The 23,206-nt window shown below is 40.8% G+C and overlaps 1 protein-coding gene across 6 annotated transcripts in view; it reads right to left on the bottom strand.

Moving 5' to 3' along the window:
- IP6K1 (inositol hexakisphosphate kinase 1) overlaps positions 1-23,206 on the bottom strand; it is a 73,439-nt gene that overhangs the window by 18,491 nt on the left and 31,742 nt on the right. For 3 of the 6 annotated variants that reach the window (XM_060307390.1, XM_060307391.1, XM_060307392.1), the window contains exon 2: positions 3,085-3,308. The exons of 2 other annotated variants lie outside the window; for them this stretch is intronic. In XM_060307390.1, the coding sequence (XP_060163373.1) occupies positions 3,085-3,226 (142 nt within the window). In that variant the 5' untranslated portion in view covers positions 3,227-3,308. Of the gene's footprint in view, positions 1-2,957; positions 3,309-23,206 lie in introns of all 6 variants that reach the window. One more of the 6 variants, XM_030867146.2, reaches the window with a different exon arrangement.

Raw genomic sequence — 23,206 nt, 5'->3', positions numbered from 1 at the left:
TTTTAAAGACTTCTGTTCCCCAGTCTGAGAGAAGGTTGGGGGAAAAACTGAACCAATATATGACTGACAATCCTTCCCTGGGTGGCACCTTGAAATTCTAACTTGTCCCAATTCTGGTGGTTGTGATTTAGAAAACATTTCTTTGGAGCCAGGGGCTCAACTCCATTTTAAGTGTTTTTTTTTTTCCCTGAGCATCAGAAGAACTCCATGAGCTAACAGGGCTTGTAGTTCTCTTTCTGGTTTTGGCATATTTATAGCAGAAGATTTGGCCATGGATGTGTTGAGTGTGGATAAGTAGGTGGCTAAAGCTACATTTATAATGCATTTATAACTGTTGTTTCTTAGCCACTTAGAGACAGCAGTGTGTGTGATTCTGGCTTCTCTCTCATTTTGCAGCCTTAGAATATTTATTCCTCCAAATTTGATATTATTCTGATTCTGTTTTGAAAATAATAACAAACCATACAATTCAAAACTGCACAAAGGACTTGAACAGACATTTCTCCAGAGAAGATACACAAATGGCCAATGGCACATCAACATCATTCATTAATCATTAAGAAAATGCATATCAAAACAATGAGACACCACTTCACACCTACTAAGGTGGCTATAATTTTTTTTTTAATGGAAAACAAGGGTTTGTAAGGATGTGGAGAAACAGGAACACTGTTGGTAAGAATGTCAAATGGTACAGCCACTATGGAAAACAGTTTGACAGTTCCTCAGAAAAGTTAAACACAGAATTACCATATGATTCAGCAATTCCACTCCTATATACTCAAAAGAATTGGAAACAGAGACTCAGATAAATACTCACAGAAGCATTATTCACAATAGGCAAAAGGTGGAAACAACCCAAGTGTCCATCAACAGATGAAAGGATAAACAAAATGTGGCATATATTTACACTGGAATAGTATTCAGCCATAAAAACAAATGAAGTTCTGACACATGCTACAAGGTGGATGAACCTTGAAAACATTATCCTAAGTGAAATAAGCCAGACCCAAAAGGAGAAACGTTACATGATTCCACTTGTATGAAATATCTACAATAGGCAAATCTGTAGAGACAGAAAGTAGATTAGGGGGTACCAGGGGAGGTGAGAGGGAAATGGGGAGTTATTTAATGGGTATAGAGATTTTGTGATGATGTAAAAGTTCTGGAAATAGATAATAGTAATGGTATATAGCACTGTGAATGCATTTAATGCCACTAAATTATACACTTAAAAATGGTAAATTTTGCTGTACAGCAGAAATGAACAAACATCATAAATCAATTATACTTCAATTAAAAAAAAAGACAAGGTGTGTCCACTTAAAAAAAAAAGGTTAAACTTTATGTTACGTGGACTTCCCTGATGGTGCAGTGGTTAAGAATCCACCTGCCAATGCAGGGGACACAGGTTCGAGCCCTGGTCCAGGACGATTCCACATGCTGCGGAGCAACTAAGCCCGTGCGCCACAACTACTGAGCCTGCCATCTAGAGTCCGCACACTACAACTACTGAAGACTGTACACCTAGAGCCCGTGCTCCGCAACAAGAGAAGCCACCGCAATGCGAAGCCTGCGCAACGCAACAAAGAGTAGCCCCCGCTCACCGCAGCTAGAGAAAACCTGCGCACAGCAACGAAGACCCAACGCAGCCAAAAATAAATAATTTTAAAAATGTTTATGTTATGTATATTTCACCACAATTAAAGATTTAAGGAAACAAAAGTCAATACCAATATGGATTGGTTTTTCTAAATCGAGGATCCCCCAAGTAAAGGATGATACAAACATGACTGAATTCATACTGCTTTGGAAAAGTTAAAAAACAGAACAGAGCGGCTTCCCTGGTGGCACAGTGGTTTAGAATCCGCTTGGCCAACACGGGGGACACAGGTTCGAGCCCTGGTCCTAGAGGATCCTACATGCCAGGGAGCAACTAAGCCTATGCGCCACAACTACTGAGCCTGCGCTCTAGAACCCTCGAGCCACAACTACTGAAGCCCGCACGCCACAACTACTGAAGCCCATGCACCTAGAGCCCGTGCTCAGCAACAAGAGAAGCCACCACAATGAGAAGCCCACGCACTGCAACGAAGAGTAGCCTCTGCTCGCTGCAACTAGAGAAAGCCCGCGCACAGCAACAAAGAACCAATGCAACCAAAAATAAATAAATTGGATAAATAAATTAAGAAAAAAAACAGAACACAGGGAATTCCCTGGCGGTCCAGTGATTAGAACTTGGTGTTTTTACTTCAGTGGTCCGGGTTCAATTCCCGGTCAGGGAACTAAGATCCCGCAAGCCATGTGGCACAGCCAAAACAAAACAAAAAACAGAACACAAAAAACATAACTTACACGTGAGGGGCAATCATAAAAATATATAAACATAGTGACAAAAGTCAGATTTGAAAATCAAGTACCTTAAATTCTGGTATATATTCACGGGGTTCTAGTCTATAAAGGTAATTTACATTTTAAAACAGATTATTTTTCCTTTAAAAGTTAGGACCCTCCAGGCCCCAATCCTTCTGTAGATTTCTTACCATCAATTCATCCCCCAGCACATACATACACAAGCTCCACAGAGCCTCCTCGCCAGCTGTCTCATCGCCTTAGCCTGGAAAGCATCCAGTTCTTCCTCCTCTGGGACCAGATAAGTGCTGCCCCTTCTCTCCTAGACCATTCCAGCAAACAGGGAAACCTCCTTGACAACAGCATGCTCTTCACCAATGGGACTTAATGCTGTGAATTCTTCTCAGGTTTACCTATCAATGAATTCAATTTTCAAGATCTAAAGACCTTGCTGATGGTTTCAGCTTCAAATTTTGCTTAACAAAGTGACTCTGCTGCTTTGAGACAACAGAGACCTACAATCACACCACATGGCCATCAGAACAAGGAAAACTGAGCTGAGGGCCTATAAGCTGCTGCCGTCTCCAAACTGGCCAGTGACTGACCTTTGTACTCAGGGGTGAACTCCTTCATTTCGGGAGGGAGGGACTCGTAGAAGCGCTGCTCCCGGGAGATGAGGGGCTTGCACACAGTGTGGTCGTCGTAGCGCATCATGCTGCTGTGTCCGCCCACCTGGTGGATGAAGGGCTCCAGGAGGACTCCCCGGTCTCCGGCCCGACTTGCGTTCTTGCCATACTGCCCCACTTCCATGGTTTGACAAACACACATTGCGTTGGGGGCCAGTTGCACACTGAGAGCAGAGGATGCAGCACATGAGCCACGAAAGGAGAGCTAGGTAGAAGGTCCTGGCGAGCTGAAAACCAACGGTCAGAGTCTGTTCAGCTTATTCTTCTCTCCTAACAGAGGGAAGAGAGGAAAAGAGGGAATCAAAACACCAGGCAAGCCACAGTTTCCCTGGAGTTCACAGAATATCCACTCCTGAGGAAAAACAGGGATTCTGTCTTGTTCCCTGCTATGTGTTCCCCAGTAAGTACAACACTGCCTGATGCATGAGAGGTAGCTGAGTCAATTTTTGTTGAATGATGTAATTTTGGTCTCTTCCATCCGTCTTTTTATGCACAGAAGCTCATATTCTCTTCCTTTCCTAGTTCTCAGATCCCTTCTAAGTTCTCTAAAGGATTTGATTTTAGAGCTACAGTATGTTATAGCCATCAGGAAGGCAACTATCCCTGTTCACTTCACATTCAGTTAAGAGCTCAAGAAAAAAACAGAAAGCAACACCAACTCACTCTGTTTGGATTTCTCACAATACTCAGTACTGGTAAGGGTCTCTCCCTGACTCAAAGGAAGGGTTTTTGCCTGAGAAATCAGGTCACTCTAGATTCCCAACTTTTCTGCTGAAGGTGCCAAGGACCAGACAGGGAAAGCCATTCCTTCCTGAGTTGCAGAAGCATAAAAAGGTTTTGTTTTGGGACTTCCCTGGTGGTCCAGTGGGTAAGACTCCGTGCTCCCAATGCAGGGGGCCTGGGTTTGATCCCTGGTGGGGGAACTAGATCCCACATGCATGCCGCAACTAAGAGTTCACATGCCAGAACTAAGAAGACCACGTGCCGCAACTAAGATGTCTGCATGCCGCAACTAAGAGCCCTCATGCCACAACTAAAAGATCCTGCATGCCGCAACGAAAAAACATGCCACAACGAAGATCCCACGTGCCACAAATATGACCTGGCACAGCCAAAATAAATAAATAAATAGTTTTTAAAAATGTTTTGTTTTTCTGAAAGGAATTCAGGCTTCATATTTCTTCTACTTTAAATTTATGGCCATCAATTTATGACCATGTCTAGCACCACAGAGCTTCCCTTTCTGTTTGACTCTAAGGACAAAGAAAAGCTCTTTGTACTTAAATAACCTCCTTTTAATGTCAGTCTTCTCTCAAGAAAGTTAATATAGTGGGCAACTTAATACTGAATATATTTTAAAAACTAGGAATGTAGTAGGTAGCGGGGGTGGGGGAGGGAAGGATTGGGAGTTTGGGATAGCAGAGGCAAACTATCATATATAGAACAGATAAACAAGGTCTTATTGTACAGCACAGGGCACTATATTCAATATCCTGTGATAAACCATAATGGAAAAGAATATGAAAAAGAACATATATATATATATATATGTATAACTGGGTCACTTGGCTGTACAGAAGAAATTAACACAACATTGTAAATAAACTATACTTCAAAAACATTTTTAAAAAATTAAAAAGGAATGTAGTAGGCAAGACAACATCTGAAAGATCAAGACTAAAAAAGAAAAAGAAAATATAGAGCAGAAATATGCTTTTATCTGCAAGATATAACAAACTATTTTTTTTTCTGAACCTCATAATTATGGGCAAAATGAGCTATACAAGAACACTGTTGCAAAACTGCAAAATTTTCTTAATCCAAAGCTGCCCAGGAAACTATGTTCTATTTCACCACTATCAACAAAAATAAATTATTCTCCATTCCCGCTCCCACAAACAGATCAGCACCACTTTAAAACTATTCATTTTTTAGTCCTCCTTCAGGATAAGGCAACTCCCTGCCCCAGGGAGTTTTCTGAGACTCCATTCTCTTGAAACAAGAGTTCGATGTACACCTCTGCGACTCCTACGGCACCCTGTGCCAACTCTAAGGCAGCAATAAATCACTGTACTGTCATCTATTTTGTCATCTGTCACCACCACCAAACCATTCTCTCTTAACTCCATCTAGGATCCAAGGCATTTCCTGGCACACGGCAGTACTCAAAATGAGGTTTGTTAGAATGAATTAAAATAATTCCAGGAAGAGGACCACAGTGAGTAAAAGCACAACGATATGAAAATAAAATATGAAAGCACGGTGGCAGTGCTTAGGGCAGAAAGTGGGGGCAGGAAGCAATTGCGGAAGGCTTATCTCAGGGTTCCTAGAGGTGCCCACTGTGGCAGTGGACTCTAGCTAGCAATGTCAATCGGCTCCTGCCCTGTCTCCTCTTCATCCTGGGATTGCCTCTGACCACAGATGGGATACCAAGAAGGTGCCAGACTTTCTAGCCTGGGTCAGTGGGTATCTGGTTTAGGAGAGGGGTCAACAGTGCCAAGTGCCCCAGAAGAGTTGGACATTAGGGCCATTCCCTGGACTCTGAGAGATCCGTGGCATCCTCTGCAGCCCCCACAGGACTGAAAGGAAGAAGTTCAATCTCCAGTCAGATGTAGACTTTTGATATTTTGTTTCCCCTTGATGTCTACATAAAATCATGGTACTGTTTTTGTGTTTGAAATATTTTCTTAGAAGTAAACATGTAAAATATACCACATTTCTATAGCTCTGATTTGGCGTTTCTTTTTAAATAAACTGGGAACCTGAAAAAGTGGAAGTGCCCAGAACTCTCTCAACCTCTGTAAAGCCCTGGCCTACAAGGTGTGGAGACTTGTATGTCACTTGAAGGAAGAAACTTCAAGTTTCCTCATGAAGACATGCCCACTGCCAACCCTGTGGGATATGCCGACGTAGGTGAAGGGCTTGGGCTTGACTCACCTACCGCCCAGCCTTGAAAGTTCTGGAAATAGCAAAAGCTCTGACTCTTCTTGATAAACAATCAGAGATCGTTCCTGAAGTCTGGTGTCCACCAAGGCCTGCTGTAAAAACCGTGGACTGAGAGGGCTATGGACGATGGTGTCTGTCTCCACTATTCCTTTCCTAATAGAGTCCCAATCTTGTTCAGGCAGCCAAACCTCAAGGGAATGTGAAATTCCATTCTAGCTCAGGGAGAATCTTGAACAGTACCTCAGTTCTTACGAGCTTATTTAGGAAAAAGCATGTGACTCTCTTCTTCCCAATGAGATGAGGAGAAGTTGGCCAGGGATTCTCTGGGAAAAGATACCTTGCTCTTAACACGAGAGAGGGGTACCTCCTCTTCCTCAGGATATTATTCTGTCTGCACGTGATATCGGAGACTACTGCAGCCACCTTGTAACTCTAAAAGATACTTGCCTAAGACAAGGCCCAACATGCTGAGCATACAGAACAGGAAATAAAAATCAGGGCCCATGAGGCTGTCACTAAAGTACTGGATATCCTGTTATGTAACAAAAATAAATTTCCCTTTATGCTTTAAGCCAGTCACATTAGGATGTTCTGTCACTTGCAGTCAAAACCATCATAAATGAAAGGACAGAAATAGTTGCATCAAAATCCCCAGATCTCCAGTTAATACACTTTGCACATAAAGAGGTCACTAACTGTTTTCTGATGACAATAAGGAAACTTCCAACAAATGAAGAACAAGCTCTTTTCACTAATGACAAAGGGCATATTCTCCATAAGCCCCAAAATGAAAAATGTTGCTCTATAATCTTTAAAGTGTCCCTGAAGTCAGAGAATGTGAATTATGTCTGGTCCATAGCGCTGGTACCAAGATACTAAAAAAGAACCTGACCAACAGAAAATTCATTCTCTCATACGTAGAAATGAACCTGTCCAAATATCCAAATAATTAGTTTAGAACTGATTCTACTATGCTTCAACAGGAGGCAGACCATAAAAGAAATTGATACTCTTCCCACTTCAGGACCTTACTGCTCATTATTTTTTTTTTTTACAAACGGATCTAAATACCATGTAGTCAATAAATCATATTTCCCAGAGTGTAATTAATTCTCAAAGATTTTGCAGACTGTGCTCTGCAAATACATTGACCTGATTTCAAGTAGTTTATGCCATTCAAGATGTCAATAGCTTCTGCAGTCTTTTCTAGACTTAAGAAACTACTAGCATAAAGAAAAACTTGTGGGGACTTCCCTGGTGGTCCAGTGGTAAAGAATACGCCTTCCAACGCAGGGGACATGGGTTCAACCCCTGGCTGGGGAACTAAGGTCCCACATGCCGCAGGGGAACTAAGCCCATGCACCACAACTACTGGGTTCGCGCGCCTCAACCAGAGAGGCTGTGTGCCGCAAACTACAGAGCCCAGGCACTCTGAAACCCACGCGCCACAACTAGAGAGAGAAAACCCACACGCCACAACTAGAGAGAAGCCGACGCACCACAACTGGAGAGAAGCCCACGGGCTGCAACGAAAAGATCCCACATGCTGCAATAAGACCTGACGCAGCCAAAAAAAATAAAGAAGGGACTTCCCTGGTGGGGCAGTGGTTAAGAATCTGCCAGCGAATGCAGGGGACATGGGTTCAAGCCGTGGTCCAGGAAGATCCCACATGCCGCGGAGCCACTAAGCCCATGCGCCACAACTCTGAGCCTGCGCTCTAGAGCCCACGAGCCACAACTACTGAGCCCGCGCACCTAGAGCCTGTGCTCCACAACAAGAGAAGCCAATGCAATGAAAAGCCTGTGCACTACAACAGAGTAGCCCCTGCTCGCCGCAACTAGAGAAAGTCCACACGCAGCAACAAGACCCAACGCAGCCAAAAATAAATAAAAATTTTAAAAAATTTTCGAAATAAAGAAAATATATAAAAACAAAAATATATAAAAAAAAGAAAAACTTGTGAATTCTTTAAAAGCTACAAAGTATCAAAAATATCACATAACAGCAATCATGAGGGACTCTGGTTTCACTGCCATGGGTTTCACTGTTAGTTTTTTCTTTTTTTTTTTTTTTTTTGTTTTTGCGGTACGCAGGCCTCTCACCGTTGTGGCCTCTCCCGTTGCGGAGCACAGGCTCCGGACGCGCAGGCCCAGCGGCCATGGCCCACGGGCCCAGCCGCTGCGCGGCATGTGGGATCTTCCCGGACCGGGTCACGAACCCGTGAACCCTGCAACGGCAGGCGGACTCTCAACCACTGCACCACCAGGGAAGCCCTCACTGTTAGTTTTTAAACTAAAAACAAACCAAAAAAAAAACTCCCTACCAGAATATGTTTTTGGTTTGGTTTGGTTTTGTAAACAAAACTCCAAAGGTTTTCCCTGGGGAAAACTTTATAAATGGTACTCTTTTTCCCTATGTGGCATCTTAGATCTGCATCACTACAGAAATCATGGCCAAGTTTCACTTTTCTGTGTAGATGTGTTCCCATGTAAATATGTTTCCAAGTTACCTGTCTTGTCTACTTCCCAGGTAACATAAAGAATTTTCTCTGGAAAGGTGCAACTCCTACAGATACAGACCTCTATGCTGGCAAGCATTGGTTTCCTGGGTGTCAAGGAAAGGAATGAAGAATAGTGCTTGAAAATTACAAATTAGCCACTTTTTTCCCCCTATTTTTTGGCCATGCTGCGTGGCATGCGGGATCTTAGTTCCCCAACCAGGGATCGAACCCGTGCCCCCTGCAGTGGAAGCGTGGTGTCTTAACCACTGGAAGTCCCAGGGAGTCCCACAAAATAGCCACTTTAATTTCACTTCTCAGACCAGGGAAGTCCCACAAAAGAGCCACTTTAATTCCACTACTCAGACAGACCCAGGAACCATACAGTGTGGAGGAACTTGTGAGCTGCTATCCCAGTTTCTAAGACCAGCAGAAAGCTGGCATTTATTAAAAGCATCTCCAGGACACAAAGAGGCTCCCACTTTCCCCAGTCATCCCAATGGCCCTTTTCTGTGACTGACAAACATGCAGAAGTGAAAAGCAATTGCAATTAGTATTTAATTCCTACAGCCTAATTCTTTGACATGAAAATCTGAAGTGGCATTTGCCCGGATTCAGGGTTGAAGGGAAATGTACTATTTTCCTTCCTTTCTCTACACCTTTTTGTCCTTGGCATAAATAGGGTATTTCTCATTTTGGGGGCATTACGGAGTACTGAAAGGAGGTAATTACAAGGAGTTACATTCTTAGGGTTTTGACAAGAATTCTTAGGAAACTGTCTTAATCCATCTGGGCTACTGTAATAGAATACCATAGACTAGGTGGCCTATAAGCAACAGAAATTTGTTTCTCACTGTTCCAGAGGCTGGGAAGTTCAACACCAAGGCAATGGCAGGTTTGATGTTCGATGAGTAACTGTGTCCTCACATGGTAGAAGGGATGAAAGGGCTCTCTGGGGCCTCTTTTATAAGGGCACTAATTCCATTCATGAGGGCTCCACCCTCATGACCTAATCAGCCCCAAAGGTCCCACTTCCAAACACCATCACATTGGAAATTAGGTTTCAACATATGAATTTGTGAGGGACACAAACATTCAGTCTAGAGCAGAAATCAGAATCAGTGTTTTAAGTGCTGCTGCAAGAGTACCTGTTCGCTCTTTTTCTGATGAGACTTCACCATTTCTGCCATGACTAGATAGAACATTTGGTGAGGAAATCTTGTTTTTTGTGAAAAGGAAACTGCCCTTTTCTACGGAAATAGTTTGTAGCATTGTGTGTATTGGATTGAAAATTATTTTACTTTAAAATATTTAAAAATAAGAAAATTCCCATTGTGGAAACATGATACATTTCAGTATTTAATAGTAAAGCTCCTATCTGATTAACACAACCTTGAATAATGGAAATTAATCAAGAATATTATTTAATATCATGCATTAGAGTAGACAAGACCACTGTGTTCTGACTACCATGTCTATTCTTACTGGGTTGTTTGCACTGGGGTCTGAATCAGGTTCTAGGGGAGGCAGGAAAAGTATAGCACCAAGCTAGGATTTGGAACGTTTGGCAAAATCATGTGGTGATTAAAATTGTATGACCCAGGACTTCCCTAGTGGTGCAGTGGTTAAGAATCCACCTGCCAATGCAGGGGACACGGGTTCGAGCCCTTGGCCGGTAAGAGCCCACATGCCACGGAGCAACTAAGCCTGCAGGCCTAGAGCCCATGTTGCACAAGAGAAGCCACCGCAATGAGAAGCCCGCACACCGCAACGAAGAGTAGCTCCTACTCGCCACAACTAGAGAAAGCCCACGTGCAGCAACAAAGACCCAACGCAGCCATATATAAATAAATTTATTTATTTATTTAAAAAAAAAAAGACTGTGCCCAAATGAAAGGACCACTGGCTTAGCTTGTGGGGTTTTCAGTAATAGCTGCATTTTATTCAACACTGTCACCAGCCTCAGGAGCAGAGCAGAGGTCTAAATACCTGAGGAAAAGGAGCAGCAGACATTCTTCACAAATGTGGATGCTGGAGTAAGAGGGGCTTAAGTAGCAGCAATTCCCTCCATATATCCTGGTGACTGATGTTCAGAGAGGAAATAATGTAGTTTGTTTGAATCAGTTATTTTAGATCATTGGAAGTTTATATTAAAATGGTTAAAATTTTGTCAGCTTATGAATGGACTGCTCCCCCAGAGGTCATGGAGTTCCACTGCTCTGCCTATGAATTTGTATACCACCAGCTACAGAAGTCTACATTTGTTTGTCCTTCATTTTCTTTAAAAAACTTGGTTCCACATTTCACTGCATAAAATGGGAAGGAGGCTATTTTTAAGAAGAACTTGCTGAGATTCTGAAATTGAATTTTTTCCACTGGTGTACAGCAAGAAATGAAAATAAATTTGCACTTTAAAGACACTAGTTAACAAAAGTTAGGTTGACTTTCTGGTTATAGTTACTAACTCCTTGAACATATAATTGAACTCCGAAATGAATCATGTTCTAATTCAAGTAAAATAAAGTTTCTGATATTGCTGAAATTTATATATTAATTTGTTTTCCTTTTTCAAAGCAAAAGCTGTTGGTTAGGTAAAATGACTGTCAGGTGTTATTATGGCTTATAAATTAATAAATGGGATATTTAATTCTGTAAAAAAATTAAAATGGGTGAATTGTGGTATATTCATACAGTGGAATACTACAGAAAAATGAAAAAGAACCAACTACTGCTAAACACAACACAGATGAATCTCACGGGTGTGATGTAGCAAGAAAGAATCTAGACACAAAAGAGGCCATGTGGTGTGATTCTATTTATATGAAATTCAAAATTATGAAGACCACAACAGTGGTTTCTCTGGGAAAATACTAATTGAGAAGGGGCACGAAGGTAGAGGTGACAAAGACGAGTACTATACATATCCACTGAGCTGTGTATAGCTTTACTATAAGTCAAGACTTAATAAAAAGGAAAAAAAAATCAATAGTAGTCTCCTATACTAGCAAAAAACAATTACAAAATGAAAACTGTTTAAATATATCCCATTTACAACGGCAACCAAAACTATATAAAGTACATATGAATCTTTAAAAATTATGACAAATAAAACTTGACTGAAGGACCTAAAAGAAGACATAAATACACCATATTCATGTGGGGGGGGCTCGATATTGAAACGTAATGCAATTTCAATAAAAATTCCAAGAGAGTTTTCTGACAAACTTGACAAGCTGACTTTATATTCATATGGAGGAGTAAAGACCAAGTAATGTAGCTAGACAGCAATGTCAAAGAGAAATGAAAGGGACTTCCCTGGTAGTCCAGTGGTAAAGAATCCGCCTTCCAATGCAGGGGACACAGGTTCAATCTCTGGTGAGGGAACTAAGATCCCACATGCCGCGAGGCAACTAAGCCCATGCGTCACAACTACTGAACTCACGTGCCTCAACGAGAGAGCCCACGTGCCACAACTAAAGAGTAAACCTGCACGCCACAACTAGAGAAAAGCCCGGAGCCACAACGAAGAGCCCACGAGCTCTCAATGAAAGATCCTGGTGTCGCAACTAAGACCCGAGGCAGCCAAAAAAATAAATAAATATTTTTAAAAAATGTTGAAACTTATTTTTTAAAAAAACTTAAAAAAAAAAAGAGTGGGGCTTCCCTGGTGGCGCAGTGGTTGGGAGTCTGCCTGCTAATGCAGGGGACACGGGTTCGAGCCCTGGTCTGGGAGGATCCCACATGCCACAGAGCGACTGGGCCCGTGAGCCACAACTACTGAGCCTGCGCATCTGGAGCTTGTGCTCCGCAACGGGAGAAGCCGCGATAGTGAGAGGCCCGTGCACCGCGATGAAGAGTGGCCCCCGCTTGCCACAACTAGAGAAAGCCCTCGCACAGAAACGAAGACCCAACACAACAAAAATATATAAATAAACTAATAAACTCCTACCCCCAACATCTTCTTTAAAAAAAAAAAAAAGTTAAATTCTTACCTTCTGTGATAAGATGTATAGGTTAGTTCTAAAATGGATAAATCTATAAATAGTAATATGATATTAATTTAAAAAAAGAGTAATGAAAGATGACTTGCCCTCCCCAATAGCAAAGCTCTTTATGAAATTATAGCAATTAAGAAAGAGTAGGGCTTCCCTGGTGGCGCAGTGGTTGAGAGTCCGCCTGCCGATGCACGGGACACGGGTTCATGCCCCAGTCCAGGAAGATCCCACATGCCGCGGAGTGGCTAGGCCCGTGAGCCATGGCCGCTGAGCCTGTGCGTCCGGAGCCTGTGCTCCACAATGGGAGAGGCCACAACAGTGAGAGGCCCACGTAACGCAAAAAAAAAAAAAAAAGAGTATATTTTGCAAAGAGAACCAAAGAGATCTTAGGAACACACATGGGAGTGTGTGTGTGTGTGCCTGAAGTAATATTTAATTTAAACAATATTAAATATTTAAATACCCATTATTCAATTGAAAAAGATGATCTATGTCATAAACAGGCTACATACAGATAAAATTCTATCCCTACCTCCAACAATAATCCAAAATAAATTCCCAACATATAAATGTGCAAAATAAAACTTGAAGGCAATAAATACAAAATTTAAATGCCTTTTGACAATAGATTAAGTAAAATTCCATACGACATAAAACACACAAACCACAACAGGAAACACTGATAAGATGCCATTAAATATTTTTTTAATTTTAAAAGCTTTTATTGAAGTATAATCTACAAACCATAAAATTCACTTAAGTGTACAATGCAATTATTTTTAGTAAATTTACAGAGTTGTACAACAATTCCCACAACCCAATTTTAAAATATTTCTATCACTCCAAAAGATCCCTCATACCCACGTGCAATCCCCCCTTCCTACCACCAGCCACAATAAAATTATTTTCTGTATAAGAGAATCATAAGTGAAGATAAAAGTCAGACAAAGAAATGATATTTGCAATATTTATAATTAGCAATATTAGTAAACAATATATGAAGAACTCCTATAAATAAAAGTGGGGAAAAAAAAGAAAATGGAAAAAAAGAAAACACTCAGATGGCTAATAAACATGTGATAAGATGCCCCCCTTCACAAATACCAGAGGAATGCAAATTTAAACAGGAAACCATTTCAGTTCTGTAAGATCAGCAAAAAATACAAAGTGTGAACATACCAAGCACTGGCAAACCGGGGAGAAATGGCTCCTCTCCTATTCTGATTATGGTAACACAAAACCAAAGATCTGTACTCTCCACAACCCAGCACGTACCCAAGATGGCAGCTTCAAGGATGTTCACTGCAGCATTGTTATAACAGAAAAATGGGAAACGATTTAAATGTTCATCAATGGGCGAATGGATAAATGAATGGGTATATTCATAAACTGTATAGTACTGAATTAATAATCTACATATGTCAACATGAATACATTTCAAAACAAATTGGAAAAGCATGTTTGGAAATATTTCTAGTATGCCATCACTGTAAATTTTTAATACATAAAACAGTATTATACATGAATTTATGGACACACATATGTATTAACGACAACAATGATATGGAATGGAAGAATGTGCATCAACTTTACAGGAGGAAAGGAAAGGAGGGGACTGGTATCTAGGAAGAAAAGGGAACTTCAGCTCTTTTAATAATTTTTAATTTCTTTTTAAAATGTCTGAAACAAATGTGGTAAAATGTTAACATTTTTTAATCTATGTGCCCAGTACACTAGTATTGTATTATTCCCTGAACTTATATTTCATTAAATAAAACAAAAAGCCTTCACAGTGCTAAAAGCCTGATGTCAATACACAGCACATGACAGGAGAAGAACATACTAGCAATGGTTCCCAAAGTGGAGTATGAATACCATCACAGTCCCCTGGAAATGGGAAAAAAATATTAGAACTCCTTGATTTGTTTTCTTCACTTGGCCTTCAAGCACCACACTCCCCTCATCTTCCTGTTACTCAATCTACTTTGCTGGTTCTTTCTCTTCTTCCCAGCCTAACGCTGGAGGCCTTGGGGCTCAGTCCTTGGTTCTCTTTTGTCTAGCTACACTTTCAGTTCAGTCCTCTTTCTTGAACACCAAATTCATATATCCAACTGCCTATTTGATCTAGGAAGTTTAAATTTAACACTGCTGACAGAACTCATTTCCCCCCACCCCCAAAAAACCTCTCCACCTGCAGTCTTACCCATCCCCAGCTCCATTTTCACAGCTGTTCTCACAAAAATCCTGACAGGCATTCTTGATTCCTCTTTTTCTCTCAAACCCCATGATATCAGTAGGGTATCATGTAATCCTACCGAGTCTATCTTCAGAACAAATCCAGATCCAACTACTTCTTACCATCTCTAATGCTACCACCTGGTGTGATCACCAACTGGTATCCAGCTTCTATCATGGCCTTCCTGCAATCTGTTCTCAACACAGCAGTCAGTGACTCTGTTAAACTGACAGTCAGAGCATGTGACTTCTCTGTTCAAAATCCTGCAATGGCTCCCATCTCACCCAACACCTTGCCATAACCTATAAGATCTGCATTCCTCCCCACCCCCATTTTCTCTCTTATCTGATTCCTACCCCTTTCCCCTTTGCTTATTACCTCACTCTGAGTCATACTGGCTAGACATACAGGAATATTCCTACTTTAGGGTCTTTGCACCAGCCATTCCTTCTGTCTGGACCATTCTTCCCCCAAATATCCAAGTGGCTAACTCCCTTACGTCCTTCAAAAATCTTGGCTCAGGACTTCCCTGGTAGTGCAGTGGTTAAGAATCCACCTACCAATTCAGGGGACAGGGTTTCGAGCCCTGGTCCGGGAAGATCCCACATGCTGTGAAGCAACTAAGCCCATGCACCACAACTACTGAGCCTGAGCTCTAGAGCCCGCAAGCCACAACTGCTGAGCCCACGTGCCACAACTACTGAAGCCTGCACGCCTAGAGCCCGTGCTCCACAACAAGAGAAGCCACCGCAATGAGAAGCCTGTGCACCACAGTGAAGAGTACCCCCACTCACCACTAGAGAAAGCCCGTGCGCAGCAATGAAGACCCAACGCAGCCAAAACAAAAGTCTGTGCCCAAATGTCTCTCTCAATTAGGTCTACCCTAACCTCCCTAAGTTTAAACTGCAAACCCGCCTGGATGTTCCATCCCCCTTAATCTGCTCTACTTTTTCTTTTTTTCATGGCACTTATCCCCTTCTGACATGTTATATATTTTATTTATTGATAATGTCTGTGGTTTATTATTATTATGATGTCAACTCCATGAAGGAAAGGCTCTTTGTTTTTTCACTATATTTTATCCAAACTGCCTGGAGCAGTGTCTGGCATGTGGCAGCCACACAATAAAAACAGCTGAATAAATGAATGTATGTATATGGTTATATAACAGATGTGTACAGTAGGGTAAGTATACAACATATGAAAAATGTTTATGACAGGACAAGGTCTTTTTTTTTTTTTTTTTACTATTAGGATTGTAAATCAGAAAAGTTTACAGACTTCTAACCTAGGGCTACCAAACCCAGAACAAAGAGTTAACGTGCCTTTACAGAGAAGTATGTTGACCAAAGGATAGAATTCCAAACCAAAGAAATAAAAAGAACGCAAAATTCTGTGTTTTGACTCGAAAAAGAGTTGATATATGAAAGAAAAAGATGTTTAAATTTACCTGGATAAGAATGACAACAACAGAAACTAAACTAGATATGGAAGGAAAAAAGAATCATCTTATGAGGGAGGATGATTAGATCATTTTCATTAATGATACAAAAGAGAAACAAGGGGCAAAAAAATCAGGCAAACATACAGATAATCTCAATTATAAAGAATAAACCACATCAAAGAACTTGAACCAAATTTAGGATATATAAGTAGTTTTGTTTGTTTTAATTCAACAACACAGCAAAGCTAGAAAGTGGCAATGAATAAAAGCACTGGCAAAGAAAGAGAAATTGCAATCAGATATGGTGGTGAATGAGGTCCAAACTATTTTAAGAACTAGGAAAGCACTGTCTTCACAGCAAGAGAAAGACAATACCTGGTCACCTACTTTGTTAATCGGGCAAGCACAGACACACACTCAAAATGCAGACCAGCAGACATGCACTCTAAGGAGCTTGGTTAGAAGTAGAAATTCTGGGACGTCCCTGGCGGTCCAGCGGAAGACTCCGCGCTTCCAATGCAGGGGACAGGGGTTTGATCCCTGATCGGGGAACTAAGATCCCACATGCTGCGTGGTGCGGCCAAAAAAAAGAAAAAAGAATTGGAAATTCTGTTGCCGATGTATTTTTATAGCCTGAGATTAACCACTTGGGTTTGATATACAATCTTTTTGTAAAGAGAAGCATACTTAGTACCTTCACATTGAACAAGGTATATTTGCAAATTTCCTCAAATTTTCATTGAAACTGGTTTAAAAATCCAGTATTTCTACTACCTCTTCTAAAATAAATATACCCACTTAAGCACTAAAAGCATAATGACAAAGTATCACGCCCTTAAAAAAGCATATGAGGGCTTCCCTGGTGGCACGGTGGTTAAGAATCCTCCTGTCAATGCAGGGGACACAGGTTTGAGACCTGGTCTGGGAAGATCTCACTTGCCGTGGAGCCGCCTAAGCCCAATCACCACAACTACTGAGCCTGCGCTCTAGAACCCGCGATCCACAACTACTGAGCCCGTGTGCCACAACAGTTGTGGCTCGCGGGCTCCAGAGTACATCCTCAGTAGTTGTGGAGTACGGGGCTTAGCGGCTCCGCAACACATGGGATCTTCCCAGACCAGGGCTCAAACCCGTGTCCCCTGCATTGGCAGGAGGATTCTTAACCACTGCGCTACCAGAAAGTCCTACTTAGTCTTTTAAAAGTCTTTTAAAAGTAATTTAAACTTGATAAGACAGGAATGCTAAGTAAAATTTTGGCAATAATGTATCTTTCATTTGTTTTTTACTCTCCGATACAATCCAAGGGAAAAACAGCAAAATCACTCGTAACTGAAAAGAACACAATGGACTGATAAGTCACTCTAACAGAAAAGAACAACACATAAAGCTCTGGTTGCATAACTCTGGACTTTATGAAAACTAATTTCTAACTATTTCAGAAATAATAAGCTAATATGGACTCTAACAGGAAAAGATACTGAAATACTCTCAAATTCAAGGACAGAAAAACCCAAAACTACAGCTGAAAACTAACATGAAAGCATGTTTGTTCTCTGAAGCATATAAAATCAAGGGAACCTAATGCTTTCCGAAATTCAGGTCGATTAGTGCTTTTACGTATGAGACTGTAGGTACTGATATAGATTAGGTATATTTATGAGGGTGAAAGAGAACAATCCTCCTTCCTTCACCCCTAAGGACTGTTTCAAGCAGATGCTCACAAACCTCTCCTTTAAGGAAGACAGAAATATAGGCATCGTTCTTGAGGTAAGTATGGCTGCCAACCTGAGCCTGCCCTTCCAATCTACCAGGAACTGGGACATCCCTCACCTAGAAACCAGAAATATGTGCAAAGGCCTAGAGCAATCTGGGAGGTTTGAAAAAAGGAGAAGGGGGAAAAGGCTTAAAGGTATCTATTTTGTTTATCCTCAGAGAAGAGGAAGGATTGTTTAGACATCTTGGTCCTATCCAGGAGCAAGGGACACAGTGGCATCCTCCTGAGGACACCAGGCTGAGAGCAAACAGGGAGGAAAGGAAACTTGGCAGGATGCCTGAGATGTGCCAGCCCATCAAGAAACAGCCAGAACAGAATTAATTTAGGACAAAGAGAGAATCTAAGTAAAATCCAGTGAACCCCTTTCCTTCTTTTACTGTATTTCTAAAGATTAGAAACTTGTGCTTCCCCAGACGTATATATATATGTATATGTGTATATATATACACTTTCTTTCTTTTTTTTTTTTTTAGTGACGATCCTTTTGAAAGTGTCTATTTCAACTTGCTCAAAAGAGTGTAAGTAAGGAGGTTTCAGGACAGAATTTTAAGAACACAGGTCCAAAGTGATATAGGGAAATCAAAACTAGAAAACACCAAAAAGGGGAAACAAAGGCACCCCATCCTTCTCACCAGAAACAGTGTCTGCTCACAATTTGTACGGGATTATTCTTTAACAAGAATCCAAAGAAATACCCGTGCTGTGACTAGTCAGTTCAGACAAGCCATACCTGGATCAGGTAAGTCTCTGCCTAGCACAGTTAGAACTGAATACAAACATGGTCATACCTAGAAAGCACACATGTAGAAGGATAGGAGAAATGGTTCAAAAAGGAACACAAAACCAAAGAACACTTAAAATGAGACTGTCTAAAATGCTAATGTATGGAATGGGGAGCTTTCCAGACTTATTATCTCATACTACTGATCCCACTGAAGACCCAAAGCTGAAGACAGAAGCTTCTGCACAACTGAAAGATGCAAAGGAACAGTACAAGGCTTGTTCTAGCAACCTAGGTTCCTGACATGACTGGTAACTCTAGTTCCTTTTCTTTACTACCATCCTATTGCAGCTCAACTAAAAGAGAAGCTGAGCACAGTGGAGGCAAGCTGACAGGGCTGAGGCAGAAGTGAACACACCCTAAGGTGACTGGGAAACTGATGTAGACACCTCCCTACTTGAGATTTCCCCCCACCATAAAATTTTTTTTTGAATAAAATCTGCTCTATTTCAGAAGAGAAACAAAAGAAAAATAATTCTTGTCACTCACCCAAATTTCAATTAGCTGTAACTCTGAGTTTATAACTGGAAGTCACTCCAGGTACAAATCTGCTACCTTGTACTAGTGATATTCACATGTGTCCTGTTAAAGAGGTAAAACATGGAAATAAAATCTCCTGTACCTAGGACAGGTGAAGTCAAAGTTCTAGTCACAGCATTGAGCTTTTCAGATTACTTGGGGGCCTCATGTAGATCCCCCACCCCCTGCCATGAAAGATGACTACTAGCTTAAAACAAGAAAATCTCCAGAGTAAGGAATTAGGCAACCATAGAATAGCTCCTGTCTTTCCTGTGACATCTCAATGATACCACACAACTGTTAGAACTCCAAAGGAGTTTTAAATCACCGAATTCTGTACTATTTAAAAGAGGCACACCAAGAGGCAATATACACCTAAAAATCAAAGATGGCTACAATCCAGAGGGCTGCCTTTGGTGGTGAAATCACATACTTAAAGGTCTTGATACTATACTACTCTGCAGATTACCTGAAACTATAATCAAAAACCAAATTCCTCAGACATGGGCACTGTATTGTGTTCAGCTGTAGTTGGGGGATACAATGAAGTGTCCACCACAAAATATAGCACTGCTGAGTTTTGCTATTTTGGGATAATCTGCGGCTACTCCCACAAAGGGGCTGAGACCAACTTAGGTTCTCCTCCAAGGACCATGTTCTTAGTATCCTATGTTCCTAACCTCCTGTGAGACCTCTCCCCTTCAAGGCCCATAAAGCATATTTCCTTATATAGTCAGACATTCAGAAAACAATGCAAGGAGATTTCAGAGCACAAATTCAACAGGTAGTCCCTCCACTTAGAACCACATACGATTCGCGGCCACACTATGACATATCTGAACATCTATCCTGTGGGTAAAGATTTTATTAGCAAGTACCCAGAAGCAGATGAGCAACATGCAAAATGACAGTGAATGTGGGGAAAACCTGTAAACAGAAGAGGCAAATGACCTGTTTAATGCCTCACAAAATGCAACAGAGTTTGACTGCTCTGTCAAGACAGATTCTGTCTTCTACCTTCCAGTGAAACACCAGAATTTTAAAAGGTACTTTTAAGCACCTTTAAACATCAGAAAAGAGGGACTTCCTGGTGGTCCAGTGGTTAAGACTCCGAGCTCCCAATGCAAAGGGCCTGGGTTCGATCCGTGGTCAGGGAACTACATCCCACAACTAAGATCCTGCATGCCGCCAACTAAGATCCCGCATGCCGCAACTAAAGATCCCACACGCGGCAACGAAGATCACATGTGCCGCAACTAAGACCCGACACAGCCTAAATAAATAAATAAATGTATTTTTAAAAATCAGAAAAGAACTTCTATCTACCTCATAAATAACTCATAGTTCTAGATAGAGAAGGGACTAACTTTCACCCACACAACAACTTCCCAACTCAGGAAAGTGTAGAGATATCTCCAAAGAAACGTCACTCCTTAAGAGCATGTTCCAAATCTCTCCACTCTCTCAGCTTCCTTTCCTGACCTTCATGTGATACAAGGAACTGAACAGCGTGAACATGTAGAGAGCTCTCATGATTCTGGGAGTCAAAAACTATATTAAAAAAAAAAAAAGTGGAACTCAACCTGGAAGCAACCATCAATCCCATGATTAGTAAGTTGTGTACCCTTCAATACACCAATTCACCTTATTTTCCCTGACAAGAAGCTAGACTTGAGACTGTATGTCCTACTTTTCAGGGTGAGGTAATATATGAGAAATCAATTTAAAAATATATACTACAGGGACTTCCCTGGTGGTCTACTGGTTAAGACTCCATGCTTCCAATGCAGGGGACATGGGTTTGATTCCTGGTCAGGGAACTAAGATTCCATGCCACGTGGTGCAGCCAAAATATTAAATTAAAAAATATTAAAAATGTAATAAAATCAGTGTTCATTAAAAAAATAAAAATATGTACTATACTGATGCAGCTAAAGCAATGCTAAAATTTTTTAGCTTTAAAAGTAAAAATATAAAATTAATGACTTAAGGTTCTCCTTAATAAGCTAGAAAAAGACCAAAGTAAGTAGAAGGAAGGAAATAAGATACAACGAGAACTCACTGAGAGACAGAGAGAGAGAGAGAATGAGTAACAGAGCCAAAAAAAAAAAAAAATCAATAAAGCTGATAAAAATCTCTAAAGAAACTGATCAGTGAAAAGAAAACACACAAATTACCACTATCAGGGATGAAAAACAGGGATATCACTTCAGATCCTACAGGCACTAAAAGAATAATAAGGTAATATTATGAACAACTGCATACCAATAAGTTCAACAACTTAGACAAAATGGATAAATTCCTTAAAAAATACAATTTACCAAAACTGACACAAGATTAACATAAAATCTGAATAGACCTATATCTATGAAGAAAACTGAATTTATCACAACTCTTTCCACAAAGAAAAGTCCAGACACAGATGATTTTACTAGTAAATTCTATCTAACATTTAAGGAAGAAATAACACCAATCTTGCACAAATTCTTTCAGAAAATGAGGAGAGAAAGAACACTTTCCAACTTGTTTTATGAGGTCAGGTAACCCTGATAACAAGAACTAAAAAAGAACCATAGAGAAAGAAAAAACAAATGAAAGAAAAGAAAGAAAGAAAAAAAATATATATATATATAGACCAATATCCTTCATGAACACAGACACAAACATCCCTTTTAAAAGTTTAACAAAACAGGGACTTCCCTGGTGGCACAGTGGTTAAGAATCTGCCTGCCAATTCAGGGGACACGGGTTTGAGCCCTGGTCCGGAAAGATTCCACATGCCACGGAGCAACTAACCCGTGCACCGCAACTACTGAGCCTGCGCTCTAGAGCCCATGAGCCCCAACTACTGAGCCCATGTGCCACAACTACTGAAGCCCGTGCGCCTAGAGCCCATGCTCTGCAACAAGAGAAGCCACTGCAATGAGAAGCCCACACACCACAACAAAGAGTAGCCGCCGCTCGCCACAACTAAAGAAAGCCCGCGCGCAGCAATGAAGACCCAATGCAGCCAAAAATAAATAAATAAATAAAAGTTTAGCAAAACAAATTCAGTGACATACAGACGGAATAATATGACAAAGTGTGGGATGCAAGGCTGACTAACTATCTGTAGAATCAATCAATGTAATCCATCATATTAACAGAAGAAAGGAATAAAACCATACAGGAAGACACTCAACAAAATTCAACACCCACTCATAATTTAAAACTCTCACAAATAAAAATTTGAAAAAAACTTCCTCACCTGCTCAAGAGCATTTATGAAAAACCTGCTAAAGAGCATTTATGAAAACCCCCAAAAAACTATAGCTGACATCACAGTCAATGTGAAATCCTGAACATTTCCCTCATATAATCAAAATAAGGCAAAGATGTCCATTCTCACCATTTCTATTCAACATTTTATCAGTCAGTATAGTAAAGCAAGAAAATTTTTTTTAAAGCATAAAGACCAGAAGAAAACAAGACTTTCTCTATCCATAGATAACCTAATAGAAATACTTTATACATAAAATACACAGAAAATACTTAGCTATCTACAAACAACTTCTGAAACTACTATGTGAATTTCACAAGATCATAGGATACAAGGTCAATATACAAAAGCCAATTATATTTTTCTATGCTAGCAGCAAACAATTAGAAATTAAAAGACAATTTAGTGGATTAATTTCATATAAGACGGTAGAGAAGGAGGCTTCAGGAATCCATCCCTTCACCCAAACAACTAATGAGCTGGCAGAAACTGTCTGAAGTAACTTTTGGAACTCTGGAGTCTAGCTGGAAAACATGAAACTTCCAAGGTAGAGCTTGATGAAGAGGCTGGTGAATACTGGTAAATTTAAGCCTTTTGTGTACACCTACCCAACCCCCAGCCTCACAGCAAGCAACAGTGGCATGGCTACCTTCATTCCGGATATAGCTTGCTGGAGGCTAGGGTGGACACAATAAAGATCTTGTCCTCCAAATATT

Source organism: Globicephala melas, chromosome 11 (assembly GCF_963455315.2).
Source record: "Globicephala melas chromosome 11, mGloMel1.2, whole genome shotgun sequence".
Classification (NCBI taxonomy): Eukaryota; Metazoa; Chordata; class Mammalia; order Artiodactyla; family Delphinidae; genus Globicephala; species Globicephala melas.
This window is presented reverse-complemented; position numbering and strand designations above follow the sequence as displayed.